Below are 17,009 nucleotides of genomic sequence, written 5' to 3' on the forward strand. Positions count from 1 at the left end.
TTGAGAATACTCTTGGACCTTAGGCTTGTTTGTTTTATCTTATATTGTATATAAAAAAAAAAAATTACAATTTCAGATAAAATTTTTTTTTTAAAAAATAATAATTTCGGATAATGATTGAATTGAACGTGATAATGATTGAATGCGAGCATGAGTATATGACAATGACTCGATGATAATCTGACCCGAATAATTTACATGATCCCGGTCATGACTTGACTTGTTTGGACTCGAGAAAGTGGTGACTTGAACTAGATCTATTAAAAGGCTTTTAACAAACCTACCCAAAAAATGTACTCGAACCCAAGATAACTCGGCCTGAAATCAACCCGAAATTCAAATTAACCCAATATTTGAGACCTTAACCCGAACATGACCCGACTTGGAAATGAAATTACCTATCATAACCCGAAAATTATTGACTTAAACCAAAATCGACTTGAACCCGAACAAGGCCCGACTTGGAAATGACCCAACCTAATTGTAACCTGCAAATTATTGACTTGAGCCGAACCCGACTTAAACCTGAGAATGACCCGACCTGATTATAACCCACAAATTATTAACTGAACCAAACCCGACTTGAACCCGAGAATGACCCGACTTGGAAATGACCCGACCTGATTATAACCCGCAAATTATTGACTTGAACCGAACCCGACTCAAACCCGAGAATGACCCGACCTGATTCTAACCCGCAAATTATTGGCTTGAACCGAACTCGACTCGAACCCGAGAATTACCTAACCCGTTTTAACTCGTGAAAACCCGAATTAAACTCGACCTATTATTCACCTGACCCGAATGTAACCCGACCTGTCATTAACACGACCTAAACCCGACCCAAACCCGATAAGATGTATGACCTGACGTGACCCGACTCAAGCATGACCCACCCGAACCCGACCGACCCGCATAGATTACAGCATTAACCCGAATTGACCCGACCCACTTTTACCCGATCCAAACCAGACCCGTTTACCCGAATTGACAGCTCTAATGGTGGTACTGCCATTTCTTGGTGTTCCATGAAACAAACCATTGCAGCCACTTCTTCCAATCATTATAAGATTTGAGCAATTCATGAGGCTAGTCATGAATGTGTATGGTTAAGGTTGGTAATTCAACATGTAAAAAAAGTTTGTGGCTTATCATTCGGAAAAAAGGCACCGACAATTCTATATGATGATAATGCAGCTTGTATTGCTCAGATACATCAAAGGTGATAGAATAAAGCACATCTCACCCAAATTTTTCTTTATTCATGATCTTCAGAAAAATGGAGATATAAATGTTATGAAGATCTATTCATGTTAGAACTTAGCAAACTTATTTACTAAGGCTCTTTCAACTGCAACGTTTAAAAGGCTAGTTTATCGGATTGAATTGCGTCATCTCAAAGATCTCCAGTGATATAATAATGAGGGGGAGTAACTGCACGCTGCACTCTTTTTCCTTCATCCATGGTTTTTTCCCACAGAATTTTTCCTAAAAAGGTTTTTAATAAAACAGCATATATGCGCATTAAATCTATTGTAGATAATGTCCATCCAAGGAAGACTGTTACAAAATATATTCATTGTGGATGTTCATTATTGCTTGTAACTCCCTAGTATTGTACCCCCCATTACTCCCATGTAACCCCCATATGCCATTACTTCTATTGTAACCCCCAACTAAATGGAATCTTAATTTTCCATGAAGGTTACATTGTTAATCATGTATATATATAGTATGGCTAATGAAATGAGAAGACAACAAAAGAATTACTATCAACAACTCTCTCTATTATATTTTCTGTTTCTCCTTATTTTCATAACAAATACAACTTTTTCATTATGAACTACCCTCATAAAGAACGTTTCTTAGTACAAAGTATTTTTAATGTTTATTAAAAATAGTATAAAAAATTCTACAACAAATGTTAAAATAAATTTTTTAAGCTAGAAAGTGCACTAATGGAACGGAAAACGTCATTCAAAGTTCAATAATTTATTCTTATCATTTTGATTATAAAGCAACACAATTGAAATGGTAGAATTGCATTTAGTTCTTCTATGGAAAAAATGCTGAGAAATTACAAATGCCCATCAATGCAAAAGAGGATAAAATATAATTTTTTTTTTAAAAAAAAAAAAAACACAAGATAAATTAAATGAAAAACAATATCACTATAGAAGGAAACATCATAAGCATTAGCCTTCAGGCGACATCAGCAGGAACCACACTCCTTTGCCATTCCATATTTCGGTAACTCAAAACTACAAAGGGCAAACCTTTGGCTGCAGTTCAAGTAACACCGAAAGTCTCAAGAATAATATAATTTCAAACAACATTGTGCAAACAAATTAGTAATGACTAACCAATAAACACTAATTAGTGTTCAACAATCAGCGAGAGCAGCAACTTTCAATTTGATACGATTTTGAGGAGCTCAATATCAAACAACAGAGTCTTATCTATAAGTCCCTGGTTCCTCAGCACAAAATCCAAGGCCCTTTGCCCCTGTGGATATAACTTCGTCAGTAACACTGAGATTAGAATGAACAACGAAATGAAATCGTTGACATATCCTACACACCGAGAACGTTGTTGGCTTAGGTCCCTTCTTGTTGTAGTCGTTGTCAGGGTATCCCAGTTCTGGAGGCACTATAACCCTGCACCATCCGAGAAATCCAACTGCCCTTTGTCAACTTACAAAATTCCACTTTTGAAAGTATTGCAAAATAGAGAAATCCAATGAGCAGAAAATGGCTATATCAGTCTACATTAGTTAAAAATGCAGATCTAAATGTTCGGCTGAATTTCTCCTTAGCAACAAAGGATAGGTACTCTTTCTGTATCACAATATCTCTCTTTTTTTTTTTCAAATAAGATGTTAGTAGGAGTTCAACTTTAGTATATACTTCAAAGCTAGCTTTCTTGTCACAACAATTGTGATACCGGAAAGAGTACCTATTCTTTGCCAAAAACTGAATACCTTCTAATTCCACCCAATGACATGCCTAAGACAGCTTCCTCGAATGCTGGGATAACCTGCATGGTCAGGCATCAGCTTCATCAAACACCTTCCAATCTAATTACAATCACCATGAAATGGCAGTAAAAGAAGATTAAGCTTTTGTACTCAATTTAAATACTAGTATATTTTAGTCATCCATTTTATGCCCATCACTCTTATGTGTAAATTTTGTCAGTTACAACAACAATGAATTGGGTCAAACCACCCTCACAACCAATTCAGGTCTATGAAAGAAGAAAGAACAACAAGCTAAAAGGTTCATGATCTGTACCAGCAGTAGCTAGTAGCAACACAAAGAGGAAGAGGGCCAAAGTTATTAATGAAGCACTTGGAGTTGGAGGAGTGGTAACTGGTGTTTGGTTTTTGAAGGCCGCAATGGCAGTACAAGCCAAATCTCTTTATTTTTAGGGTACCTTTTGTATTGCTGAATGCTTAGTATATAATGTAGCGGCAATAGAATAGTATTCTCTTACGAGATTTGTGAGATTAGTCTAGTAGAGAGAAAAGCAGCCTCGAGCTGCCCTATTGGAGAGTTATAGCCTCAAGTTATATTTCTTGTATCTGTTACTTTTAAATATCACTCAACCACAAGCTTTCACCTTAATATGTGTTCTTGTGTCTAGAACATTGCATCTGATTTTCCTAGTCTATAGCAAGTCTATAACCCATTTTTACACCAGTTAGAGAAGCCTAAAGCTCAGCATGTACTCCTACTACCCTAAACTAGTGAAGATGCTGATTCTTAGTATATCTGTTTCAATTGTTTGCCCCTTCAGCAAAGATTGTTAGTCTTCGACCAAAATTTTGCAAGTGGATGGGCATATATATATGAAAGTGAGATTCATGGTGGGGATATGTTATTTAAAAATAAATAAATTGAATGCAGTCAAGAAAAAATGGAATGAACATATGATATGTGTGCTTCCTTCCATACATCACTGTTTGAAATATGAAAGTCACATACCTCTTGGGATCCTATTTTGAATTTGAAGAATTCCTTGTCATCGCCCTACATATCAAAAGACCAAAAAGTCACAAACTGCTTTTAGTCGCACCAACAAGATAACAAGTATAGAGGATAAAGGCATATTATTATCAGAGTAATACCTCAAAGGACCCACCCTTTGTCTTATTACGAGCTTCAAATATACGTCCATAGTATCCTATTGTGTAACCATCCCAATCCACCTGAATACTTTCATAATTGAAATGTTATAAATATTCTCATACAACAAAATCAACAAATAGAAATCAATTGAGTGAACAAAATTGTTCCTTCAACTTGATTGACAAAGCTCTCACAACATACTCTATAACCCCTATATACACGGTATAATGAAAGCAAAAAACCAATTAAGGGCTAGAAAGATATGTATGCAATAAATCTATATACATGAAAAACTGAAGCGAATTGAGCAAGTTCAAGTTGGATTTGGATGACCCACCACCACAGTCTCCCCAATCTTAGGGGTTGGACCAGTTCCTTTTCTCAAGTCCTGGATTGCAAAACATAAAAAGGTTAAGACAAAATGAAAACTAGAAATGATCGTGAACACGTGGGCACATGTTAATGTTTGAAGATGGACAGAATAACCTAACCTTAAACTGGAGGCCACTTTCAGTTTCGATATAGTCAGGATAACGCATCTTGGTCTTTCCATAATCTTTTCCCCTGAGTGCAGGCACTGAAATTGAAACAGATAAAGACAACCACTGTGACACCTAGAGAGATCAAAATAAGTGGGCCCCAAGTTCCCTGCCGGTAAGTTGCACACCGACTAGGATCAACAACACATATGCCTCTTTAGACATTTAGAGTCTCAATCTTTGAAGAGATGGGGAAGGTTTATCCTACAAGTATATAACAAAGAGGCTATATCCATTCGATAATTAGTTATGTTTGGTCTTCTGATTTTTTACATTAATAAATCCACACAAGCAGTTTATGAGCCCCCCTTCCCCCCCCCCCCTCCCTCCCTTTTATTTTAAATTTTAAAAACAGGAGAACGTTATCAAGCCCCCGAGTTACTTCCTCCGTTCCAAATTTAGTTGACATGCATCTTCTTTTGGAGGTTTTTTTTTTAAAATATTTCTATTTTAGGTAAGTTTCATAAATTTCATTCCCTGTTTTACCCTTTCTTACCCCCACAATACTCCCTATGCATTCATTGATTCAATACTCTCTCTCTCTCTCTCTCTCTTGTACCATGGCAGCCCCTTTCTTCCCTTGTTCCCAAACTGATAAAGGACAATAGGAAAGTCATCCCCAAAAGCTAACTCAAGAGGAGGAGAGCTCATTGTCCTATATAACCCCCACATGCGACCAATGTGGGACTCAAGTCCCATAGCTTGTTATGGACCGTAACATACCACCCCTCTTCGCAGGCTACATGATCTCATGTGGCAAACTTTGCGCTAGAAGGGAGGGAGAACAGAAGAGAGAGATGGTTCCTAGCCCCAGCAAGCACCGACGTCCCTCCATCTGTCACATGTGGACTAAAGGAGCAGTGGTCGGCTCAAATACCATTGATACATGACAATAGGAGAGTGATCCCCAAAAACTAGCTCAAGATAAGAGGAGTCCATCGTCCTATATGTAGCAAAATATGTTTGTGTTTGACAATAGATGGTGGGAATTTGGGCACTCTTTTTTTTTCCCCTATATAGATAGGTACAAAGGTGATGGGTATTGGGATGGGGATGAGAGAAATATGAGATAATATTGTGTGGTAATGGGATGAATCCATCACCTTTTTTATTTTTGTTTTTTCTGTGTGTTTAGATCTTGTATTATTCTATTTTAGGTAGTGTTCTTTGAGTTGGCATTAGTTATTTTGATTAATTTTTTTTCCTCAATTTTAAGGTTGTTATTGAGTGACAGTGATAGTTTTTTACTAGTGGAGTAGGTGGTTGTGTCATAACAAGTGGTGTTGAGTTTTTTCAGAGGTGGTGTCATAACAAGTAGTGTTGTGTTTTCTCAGTGGTGGCACAGGTTGCAGTAGTGGTTACATCAACGACAATGTTAGTTGTGGTGGTCCTAAGGAAGTTGATTGATGTGGTTGTTCTGACATGGAGAAGAGTATGAGGTTAGTGGGTAGGGGTGGGATTTACGTAAAGAGTATTTTTGTATTTCGTCTTTAAATCTCACTCCTCCTTAATATGTGTGCCTAGATGAAGTGTATCATATGTCAAGTAATAAGAAATGGAGGAAATACATATTAAAGTATCAAGTAAACCCTTAATATGAACGACTCCACAATTTTAGGTTGTTACTACAAAAACATACTTACAAAATCAGAGAAGTTTGTCAAGTTTCATAGAAACTTAACTGTCTGCAAATCCGGAGCCTGAAGAAGCAGCTATAGAAGGAGGGGCTGGTAACAAGGAAGCAGCGTTCAAAAAGCCAGCAATGGATCCAACTGATGACAATAGAACTTGCCTTCGTTTGATCAACTCTACTCTTCTGCAATCATTATCACCTACTCTTCTACCTATCCTCTTTCCAAGAAAATATTATTGTAACAAAAATCTAATCTTTTCATAATATATGCAGAGTATTTTAAAGCCTCCAGGTTACAACTTACAAGTTAAATTGAGGGATTCAGAAAAGGGATCACAATCAAAGCTCCACAACCACTTCTGGAACCACTTCTGGAAGAAACAAAAAGAAGGAAAATATTATCACAACTTACCCCCAGAACAGATGATTAATCATAATCATAAAAAAAAAAAATAAATAAATAAATAAAGGGACTGTAACAGATGATTAATCATAATCACAGGGGCTGGGAAAGAGTACACTGTATCATGTGCAAACCCTGTATCAAAGACTTGTGTTATAAATAAAACCATTATAGCTTTACAATACAATATGTACCTAATAGCTATAGCCTATAGGACATATACCTCATAGATTCATGACATGTACCTCATAGATTCATGACATGTACTTAAATTCTAGCTCACTGATTAGAAGTCTCCAGTCATAGATATGTAGTTAGCTCCTAATGTACCATTCATTATAGACCAGCTACAAATTATTCAACAATACAAATGTTGTCATCGTATTCTATATAGTTCTGGTAAAAATTATACTTCGTATTTATTAAAAAAAAAAAATCAATTTGCACCTAACAACCTGACTAGTTGAGAAGCACTATTTCTACAAGCTAATCGTAAGCCAGATTTGCACCAAATTGTTAAAATAGTAAACCAACATATATATATTAATAGCTAATTGTAAGCCAGATTTGGACCAAATTTTTAAAATAGTAAACCAACATAAATATAGTTAAAACTATACATTGATTATAATTACTTCGATAAATGATTGTACATCCTTATTTTAAGTGGCATCAAGCTCATTAAGGCTCAAAGATTTTCTCAAAGGAGATGCAAGGTTAATACTTAGCCAAAAAGGTTTAGAAAAAAAAAAAAATCAATCCACACATAATTTTCTATTGAGATTAAAGACATTTCTGTCTATATTACGTATTGTATGGTAGGAGTGAAACATTATTTTAGTTAGAAAGAACGTTTAAAAGGGTGCAAATACAATCTTAAAATAACGTTTCTTATAAGCACATCCAAACTAGGATAGCCATTCATCTAAAACAAATTTCAAAAAAAAAAAAAAAAAAAAAAGATATTCTCCACCAAAGATTCAAAGAAGCTGATGTGTTCTGGGGACAAAACACTACCTCAGCACCAAAGAATTCCCCACTAACGCTGAAAGCTTTGGGGTGGGCCAATAGCCAATGTTAGAAAAATAATTTATACACCTATTGAAATTGTCCCATTTGAGTGTACACTTGCGTATCACTAGTTCCTTAGGGACCTCTTTGCTTGGCATCACCGACAAGACCCATCACCAAAGTCTATAACTATTACTGCAGTTCATACTTTGTTATAGCCAGTCAAGTAAGATGGAACCCTTGAATTTCATAAATTTCCATGTAAAGTCCTGAATGATTACATAAGTTTTAGTATTAACACTCACATTGACACTCTGTCCCCATCACTAAACTTAGAGCAATCAGCTATATTCTCTCAAGGTAATCCAATTACACCCCCACCCCCAAAATTCCCTAATAATAAATGCCTAAGTTTCCTAAAATGACTTGGTTGGTAGGAATTAGAAAGGATATGAAGTATGTCGATGTGCATGAGGCATTGGATCGTAAGGGATGGAGGAGGAGGATCTATGTAGCCGACCCTCTTATGGGATTAAGGCTTTGATTGATTGATTGAGTTTCCTAAGTCAACTGTTTTTTTTTTTTTAAAAGTGCCCCATTTCCTTATTTGGGACATCTCTTGTTTTATAATACGTATTATATCTCTCTTTTCACATGGTCCCCACTCCTACGTTTTATTATTTTTCTCCTCTCCCATCTCTTACACAATATTTTACTTCATTCAACTCACCTTCTGTTCTTGTTGATTATGATTACTCTTTACACATAATTCATTTGCTTCAAAAATGTATCTTTTCAAGTATAAGATCTTATATTTGGCTTTTAAAGCAAAAGGTTGTGTACAAATCAACCAGGCTTCGACAACAGAAAAATTTAAAAACACCCCCATTATACTAAAGAGGAAGACTAGGGCAATTGTGTACAATTTGTGCATAATTATCACTTTCAAATAGCTTCCACAATTTGCATTTAATAAGTGAACACGCAAGATTAACTAGCAGCCTAAAGACCAAATTCATTGGGCTTAACAAATTTTAAGCCTCACTAACCCAATAAAGCCACATTTTACTCCCTACTCTTTACCTCCTTTTTCCTCTTCTCCCGTCTGTCCTCTCCCTTCCACTTCAAGTTTTACTTTCTTTATACGGAGTAACTTTTCTGGTAAGGAATCAAACAAAGAAAAACTATTGTGTTTATACGGAGTAACATATGAAGATTAAGGGATCGTTTGGTTCGCACAGGGTAAACGAAATGAAATGAACAAAGAGAGAAGAAAAGAATGGAATGAAAATACCTTACTTTCTCTATGTTGTTTGTTTTAAAAACTAAGGGAAACAATCCCACCATCACACAACCACCTAATTTCTTCACTTTCCACCTTTTCCGGCCACCATCCATCTACCAAACCACTAGCCATATCTCCCCCACCATTCGCCATCCTTCGTCGGCCCTCCCCCACCCCTCCTCAGCCCCCGCATAGCTCTCCCCTACCCCGAAAAATCTCCCTCAACCACAAAAAACCCTAGAAACTAGTCTCACTCCCAGTAAAACCCGTCGGTCGACCCTCCCCCGCCCTCAAAACCCTAGCACCTTGGGTTTCGAGGGTGGGGGGGGGGGCCGGCCGGCCGTTTTACACTGATGGAGAAGGGTTTCTTTTAGGTTTTTACAGGAATGGGAAAAGGGTTTCGGGAGTGCAGATGGCCGACGAGGGGAGGGGAGGTGCGGCGAGGGGTGGGAGAGAGGCAGCAAGCGGTGACGTGGCTGCCCGTGGTGCGGTGGTGCAGGTTTCACGTGATTTGGGTAGGTAGGAGGGTGGTGGTATGGTGGTGTAGTGGTGGCTAAGGAATGGGAAAGGAAATACCTAGGGGGTAGGGAATCAACTTAGAAGGATTTGGGGGAATGAAGAGGATAAAGGGAATGGGAAAAAAGGCCTAACAAACAACAACAACAACAAAGGAAATGTGGAAAGTTGATTCCCATTCCCTTTAATGAATACCCCCAACCAAATGGCCCCTAAGTATATAGTACGAATTAATTTTAATAGGTGAAACTGGAACATCAAATATAGGGAATTGTTGAATAAAGTTGTTATGTGTAAGTTACTTTGGGTTTATTATTGTAAGGAAGACAAGCTTTAGTGCGCAGTGGATGCATATTATATGAAACATAGGGATTGTCTGCTCTTAACTGTTCAGTAAATATGTCATGGGCTTTGAGGAAAATATTTGGATGTGCACTTCTTATTCTTAATGCTGGTAGTTGGGATGGATTTCTTAAAAATGGATCATTAAGAAAATGTATTAACATCTTAATGGTTCTCATCCTAAGGTGTCTTGGAGCAAAGTTCTTTGTAATAGTCAAGCAACTCCCAGGAGCTTGTTTATAACCTCGTTGACTCTATGGGGAAGATTGCCAACTCTGAATAGACTGTTTACTAGAATTTATGGTCCCCTCTGTTATTTGCAAGTTGTGTAACAGTGGAAATGAATCAGTTGAGAATTTGTTTTTCAGTGTAATCATTCCTCCTAGGTCTGAAGTCTGGTGCTGCAGATTTTAAATTTTCACCGAAGACCTGATTCTTTTACCAGGGAGCTTGATAGGGCCATCAAATGTGGCAAAAAACGTACTATCAAGCATAACCTTTTTCTGATGTTCTTTGCAGAATGCATTTATGCAATTGGCTTTAAAGGAATTCTCATTTTTAACCAGAAATGCAGGACTATTCTGTGTTATTCCATGATATTAGCATTAAGGTAGCTAGTAGGTGCTCTGAGCCTCTGATGTTCAGAAAGATTATTATTTGGTTGAGCTTTGCTGTAATTAGAGGTGATTTGTGCCAGAAATGCAGGACTCTTCTGTGTTATTCCATGATATTAGCTTTCTCCTATGGTGGGGTTAGGTTTCTTCAGAGGTGATTTGTGCCAGTTGATTGGTATTGTTTAGTCCTTTGTACCTTCCTTTGGAAATTAATAAAATTTTCTTTAATTGCCTAAAAAAAAAGGATCAAATGTGAATAATATTGCTTATAGTATTCATGGCATAGAGAGAAAATTATGGAATTCTTAGTAAGGCCTAACAAATACATTTAGAATACCATAGTACTTTCAAGTGCAAAACTGAAATAGTTGTTTCCATTACATATTGTTTGATATGATGGGTGAGCTAACATACTCAATTTCCTAAAGGTAACCCTTTTCACCCATACATTACCTTCCTAACTCTATGATTCCAAAAATTCACCCTCCTCAATCCCCAATTTAATATAAGGGCTTCATTTTTCAACAGGACTAGATTGATAAACAATATAAGCATATTAATGATTAGCCAATATGATGCTACTTTGGTGAAATATACATATCTTGATCTCAAAAGAATAAAACATTCATATATTATACTATATTTTTTATGTCTTAGACAAATTTTGGCCGTAATTAGTGCTATGTTACTCGAAAACAGATATGAGTGTCTTATGAATAACATATATCCTAAGATATTCATTGATCAACTTGTTTGAAGTCTTAACCTTCCCTGTGACCACTGTATTCATTTAAGTCAAGGGAAATGGCCTGTATATTTTTAGTGATGTAATCCGAAATTTTTAGTATTGTGATTTGTCACATCAATTTATCGCCACTTCATTAGTCATTACCCCTATTCTTCATATCAACCAAAGGAAATCCCATATTATCGCTGTCAAATTTTCTTTCCCTCAATCTTGCTACTATACTTAATTCAATTTGCCTACAAAATGTACCTTTTCAAGTATAAGATCTGATATTTGGCTTCTAAAATAAAAGGTTTAAGGTGTGTCACTTCAAATTCATCTCCATATACAGACTCCATAAGACAATGGCAAACAACACCTTTGAGTCTTTGACCACCCCTTTTACGCCGTATCAGCCATATTGTAAATCTAATCTGAGACAAATCCACCAGGCTGCAACAACAGCCCAATTTACAAACAACCCCATAACACAAAAGAGGAAGACTAGGAGAATTGTTTGTGAACAATTTGTATCATTTTCTAAAAGCTTCCACAATTTGCATCCAATAAGTCAACATGCAAGATTAACTAGCAGCCTAAAGACCAAATAAATTGGGCTCAACAAAATTTGAGCCTCACTAACCCAATAAAGACACATTGTACTCCCTACTCTTTACCTTATTTTTCCTCTCCTCCCGTCCATCCTCTCCCTTCCACTTCAAATTTTACTTTCTTTGTACGGAGTAACTTTTCTGGTAAGGAATCAAACAAAGAAAGACTATCGTGTTTATAATCCATGTAAAACCATATCAACCGAACATGTTTACACTAGATCAATTAAAGCCTTCATGGAACACACTTTTTTTTCACCCAAAGTCCATATACTTCCTAGTTCCTATAATATCAATCAACTTTGTTTCACTAAAAATACAGGATTTTATGCATTATAAATGCGAAATTAATCTTCTGTTTACAAAGAATTAAAAAACCAAAAAAAAAATAAAAAAAATTCCTAGTGTAGTGCAAAAAATTAAGCAAAATTTTAAATTATGTACCTCTCCAAAAAGCATGTCCCTGTTTTTCCTGAGAAGCTCCAAAACCTAAACAAGAATGATCCAATAAAATCAAAATTCATAATCCAATAAAATCAAACATTAAGACATACTACAAACAGAGAAGATAGAATTACTCTTTTAATTTGGCTAATGTATTCGAGATCCTCAGGAGTAGGTTCGGGTTCTACATCGTCTTCGTCATCCTCGAAAGCGGTAGTGGTAGCCGGAATAGCCGAGTCATCCATACCAACACGGCCGTGCTGAATTGAACGACGGTGGTTGACATGGTTGAGGGAAAGAGAGAGAATGGTGTTGGTGTTGGTGTTGGTGTTGGTGCTGCTGCGGTTGAAAAGCAGTGAGGTGGTGGTGCTACGGCAATTGTAGTGATGAGATAAAATGGAAGAAAGTCTAGTTGAACAAGTTGAAGATGATGATGATGATGGTAGTGGCAGTTGTAACTGCTGGGTTCCCATTCTCTCTCTAAGCTTATCTAATGAAGTCTGCTTTTGGTACGGAGGATCAGATTAATGTTTATTTATTTTATTTTACTAGGTGAACTTGGAACATAAGAATATTGCATTATGACATCTGTGGCAAACTAGAAATGGAGGAAAGTTATGCATTTAAAAATGCATAACATTGGAAACGGGGTGGGAAAGTAAGGGGGGGGGAGTGGGCCAAAAAAGCATAACGGGTTCAGAAGAAGTGGGAAAAAAAAAAAAGAAAAGTGAAGGTATTTGGTAAAAGCGTATTATACTTGTATACGTAGACGAAAAACACTTTTTGACTTACCCTCTTTATGACTTCCCCACACTTAGGTTTTGTTCTTCGTTCCCCTGGTTTGACTTCCCCATAATATTTTCCTCCCTGGTTTTCAAAATTTGAAAGTGAAATTCTTTATGAGTCGAAATGGCAAGGAAGATGTTAATCTTGGATGGTCCATTTTTACAAAATTGTATAGAGGTTGAATCTGGTTTAGTAGGGGGACATTGGGCAGCAGCGGAGAACGATGTCGTTGCGGAGGAAGTCGGAGGTATTCCAGCAGAGGGAGTCGTTGATGTCGGAAATGTAGTGGAGGAAGTTGTGATTGTCGGTGGTTCAGAGGAGCAAGATGTTAATGGCGAAGACGAAGCTCGTGCAGCAGCAATTGAAGAATTGCTAAAGGAGGTAACTTTCTCGACTGTTCTATTATTATGTCGTTCGTAAGTATATCAATTTCGGTTCTTTTACCTGTATATTTGGTATGGGTATTAGTTGGGTGAATTTCAAAATCTTTGAAATTAGGGCTTGCAATTAGGGCTTGATTTTATGCACATTGGGGATTGATTTTTACTCAATCTGTTGATTAGCATGTAAGCATGCAATTCTGAATTGTGGTGTTAGATTGTTTGTTGTTGGGATGGGTTGTTTATTAATATAATAATGAATTAAATATTTGTTAATGAATCAATATGTTGGAAATGTATGACATGGGTGTTGTGATTTAATTATCATTATTTTATTAATCATTATTTGGCATATTGCTGATATATAATAATAATCATGGCAGTAATTATTATATTCACTTCATGTAATTATTGTAATGAATCTAGGTGAATGTTGGGGAGGAGTCCTATAAAACTCCTACAAAAGGACAGAGTAATGTGGCTATTAGTGTGGAGATTGAAGAGTTTGCGAATGTGGAGGTTTCACTTCCCCCTCCGACTGTGGGAATGGTGTTTGATAGTTGGCAAAAAATTGACGAGTACTTTAGGAATTATGGGAAACAGGAAGGTTTTGGTGTTGTTTGGTCGTGTGGAGCAACAATAGGGAAAGGAGCGAATGCAAAGGATAAGAGGAACGTGACATGGACTTGTGAATGCTACGGTTTTCCAGGAAGGAAGAGGAAGACAATAGGGTCTACATTTGTGAGTGATTCTCAAATTTGTGAAGAAGTGATGATTAAAAGGAAGAGCAAAAAAGTGGATTGTGCTGTTCATTTGAATGCCACTGTGAATAAGGATGGTGACTAGTTAATTAAGAGGGTGCATCTTGAACATGTCGGTCACAACCCTACTCCAAGAAAGTCAAAAAACATTACAAAATTTAGGAAAAAGTTCCTCAATGACAATCCCCACTTGGTGCAACAATTGTTGAATAATCGGAGAGCTGGAGTTCCCGTAGCTCAAATTTTTAACTGTATGGCCCGACAAAGAAATGGTAGGGAGAACATGCAATTCACACAGCAAGATCTACACGAAGAAGTGGCGAAAAAAAGAAAGGAACAATTTGAGGAGGGTGATACAAAGGCCATGTTTGCTTACTTTAAGCGAATGGTAGATGATAATTCTAATTTTTTCCACACGTATCGTGTAGATGAGATGGGGCGCCTACAAGATGTGCTTTGGGTAGATGCAAGGAGTCGGGTGGCCTACGAGGAATTTGGTGACGTAGTGGTTTTTGATTCCACATACCTTACGAACGAATACAAGTTACCATTTTGTAACTTTGTTGGGGTCAATCACCACGTTCAAACAATTTTGTTTGGCTGTGCACTGGTATCCCGTGAGACTTCAGAAACGTTTGAGTGGGTTTTCTCAAACTGGTTGCGGTGTATGGGCGAGAAAAAGCCCATTGGGATTCTTATTGATCAGGACCCGACAATGAGGAAAGCGTTAAAGTTGACCATGAAGGGAAGCACTCACCGATGATGCATTTGGCACATTAATCAGAAATTTGGCAAGAAATTGGGCAAGCTCCCTGATTATCCAGTTATGCATGAGGACCTCGAGAATGCAATTTATGACAGTCTAGATTGTGAAGAGTTTGAGAGTAATTGGCAAGCAGTGATCCAGAAACATGAATTAGAAGATGATGAATGGCTAACAGGTTTATTTCTTGTTTATGTATATAAGTCCTTGAATATTTAATTGGATTTAGTAGATAGCAAGTCTTGAAGTTTTATTTGACCGAATCCAAAGGTTTAGTTTGATTCCCATGTTGCTGTTGACTGGTACTTGTTGTAATAATGTTGTAATGTATAGTTGAATAACTTCATTATGAATACGGTGTAGTTGTTCTCATTTATACTTTAAGACCAAATCCGGGAATTAATTTCTCATAAGCTCTATGGTATTGCAATTGTTAACGTCGATGTGACCTTGTAATGCTGGTGTTTCCTCTTGAGGTGTCACAGTTGGATCATTTTTACTGTGAATGTGATTAAAAATTGAAACTAAATACTTTACCCTCATAAAGTCTAATCTTGTAACTACATACATGTGCAAAATTGGACAACAATGACCTACTTTCATTCTAGGGTACCACCAAACGGATAAAGGGTACCACTCATAGTAAAAAAAAAACACCTATTATCTATACCAAAGGTTTCACTGACATAGATTACATGCTAGGGTACCAGCTACGTAACGAAGGGTACCACTATGGTAGTAAAACAGCTACTACGTGGACTTAGTTGAATAACACCGTATGTAAATGAGATGAAATGATCTTGTTACTAATCACACCCTCTATTACTCAAAATGCATTTGCACTTTAACATTTCATTGTATTTGATTTAAGTTAAGGTACCCTTCATTGTTTATTGCACGATCAAGAGGTTATCATCAATATGATCGATATGGAGTTGTAAGGGACATTTACCTTACAACAATGTCATGTGTGAGTAGTCGTAAGGGAAACGTATTGTAAGTGTAAAGGGGTAATTGAATATTACATTTCGTGCTTGAGTAATCCCTTGAATTGTTTCTCTTTATTAACGATTAAATTAACGATGATGTGAAATTAGGATATGATATAATAACCATTTTCTATTATTTAGTGCCACATACTTCTATTATTAGGCAACTATTAGTGCCATTCACATCAAACATATACATTCACTAATCAATCAAAATGTAAGGAAGTTCCACTGTTTATAGTAAATGTCAGTTTCACTTTTAATTTAGTCACACTGACGTGAAGAAGGGTATCATTATGTAAGCCATTCCACCTCAACATCTACATTAACTAATAAAAATTAAAATTGGTAAATTCCACTTAACAATGTAAATGTCCGTTTGAACTTGTAATTTAGTCGTTGTGACGTAGCAAAGGGTTTCATTCTCTAATTTAGTTCAAATTTTAAAATTTCATTGGGGCGGGATTTATTTTTGGGCTTTCCGCCAAAATCACATATTTCCAAAGCCCTATAAATAGAACAGCCTCACCCAATTCAGTGTCCTCAATTAAAAAAAAAACCAGAACAAAAGGGTGAAAGCATAGTAACAAAGGGTTGAGAAATATCCACTTCAAGAACCAAAACTACATCTAATTATGAGTTCTAATTCTGCATCTATTGTTAGGGGAAGCAGATTTCAAAACTCAAGCACTGACATAATTTGGATTGCTGGGAAGAGATGCAATTGTGGAGGGGATGTCTTAGCTGAATTTTGAATTTCCCTCTCCGAAGCTAACCCTAGGAGGCCATACTACAAATGTAGATCCTGCAATTTCTGGCAATGGGCACGGGAGGAAGATCTCATTCGAAGTTACAACAACAATGGATTTGACAATTTATGTCATAGGGTTGATATGTTGGAGAAATTGATGGTCAAAATTGTGAAGCTGTCTCTGACTATTTTGGTGGTTGGTTTTGTAATGTACTATAAGGGTTGAATCAAATGGAGATGTAGGACAGAATTGTAGTGGGTGTAAAATATTATTAGGCCTTGTATCCCTTTCACTTATGAATGTAAAGTTATTAATATTAGAAA

At 36.7% G+C, this 17,009-nt stretch overlaps 1 protein-coding gene and 1 pseudogene across 1 annotated transcript; one reads left to right on the forward strand and one right to left on the reverse strand.

The window, feature by feature from the left end:
* Positions 1–1,976: 1,976 nt before the first annotated feature.
* On the reverse strand, positions 1,977–12,769 carry LOC145570465 (peptidyl-prolyl cis-trans isomerase FKBP19, chloroplastic-like). Its single transcript, XM_081629561.1, has 12 exons — positions 12,390–12,769; positions 12,256–12,300; positions 6,607–6,673; positions 6,352–6,513; positions 4,622–4,707; positions 4,468–4,518; positions 4,130–4,210; positions 3,987–4,031; positions 2,981–3,036; positions 2,582–2,657; positions 2,364–2,505; positions 1,977–2,282 (listed from the first exon to the last, which is right to left on the reverse strand). Exons 1-11 carry the CDS (start codon positions 12,726–12,728, stop codon positions 2,410–2,412), a joined length of 1,104 nt encoding a protein of 367 aa, XP_081485687.1. The 5' UTR covers positions 12,729–12,769; the 3' UTR covers positions 1,977–2,282; positions 2,364–2,409.
* Positions 12,770–14,435: 1,666 nt separating this feature from the next.
* LOC145571079 (protein FAR-RED IMPAIRED RESPONSE 1 pseudogene) lies at positions 14,436–14,945 on the forward strand (annotated as a pseudogene).
* The last annotated feature ends 2,064 nt before the right edge of the window (positions 14,946–17,009 follow it).

Source organism: Chenopodium album, chromosome 12 (genome assembly GCF_948465745.1).
Source record: "Chenopodium album chromosome 12, dcCheAlbu1.1, whole genome shotgun sequence".
NCBI classification, from domain to species: Eukaryota; Viridiplantae; Streptophyta; class Magnoliopsida; order Caryophyllales; family Amaranthaceae; genus Chenopodium; species Chenopodium album.

Bases quoted from the DNA above. Each gene is read 5' to 3' on its own strand.
- LOC145570465 (XM_081629561.1), bottom strand. From the start codon at position 12,728: ATGGGAACCCAGCAGTTACAACTGCCACTACCATCATCATCATCATCT. The intron at 4,032-4,129 runs GTATTACTCTGA...TTTGATATGTAG, and splicing joins CAAAGGGTGGGTCCTTTGAG to GGCGATGACAAGGAATTCTT. The intron at 3,037-3,986 runs GTATGTGACTTT...CTGACCATGCAG, and splicing joins TCAAAATAGGATCCCAAGAG to GTTATCCCAGCATTCGAGGA.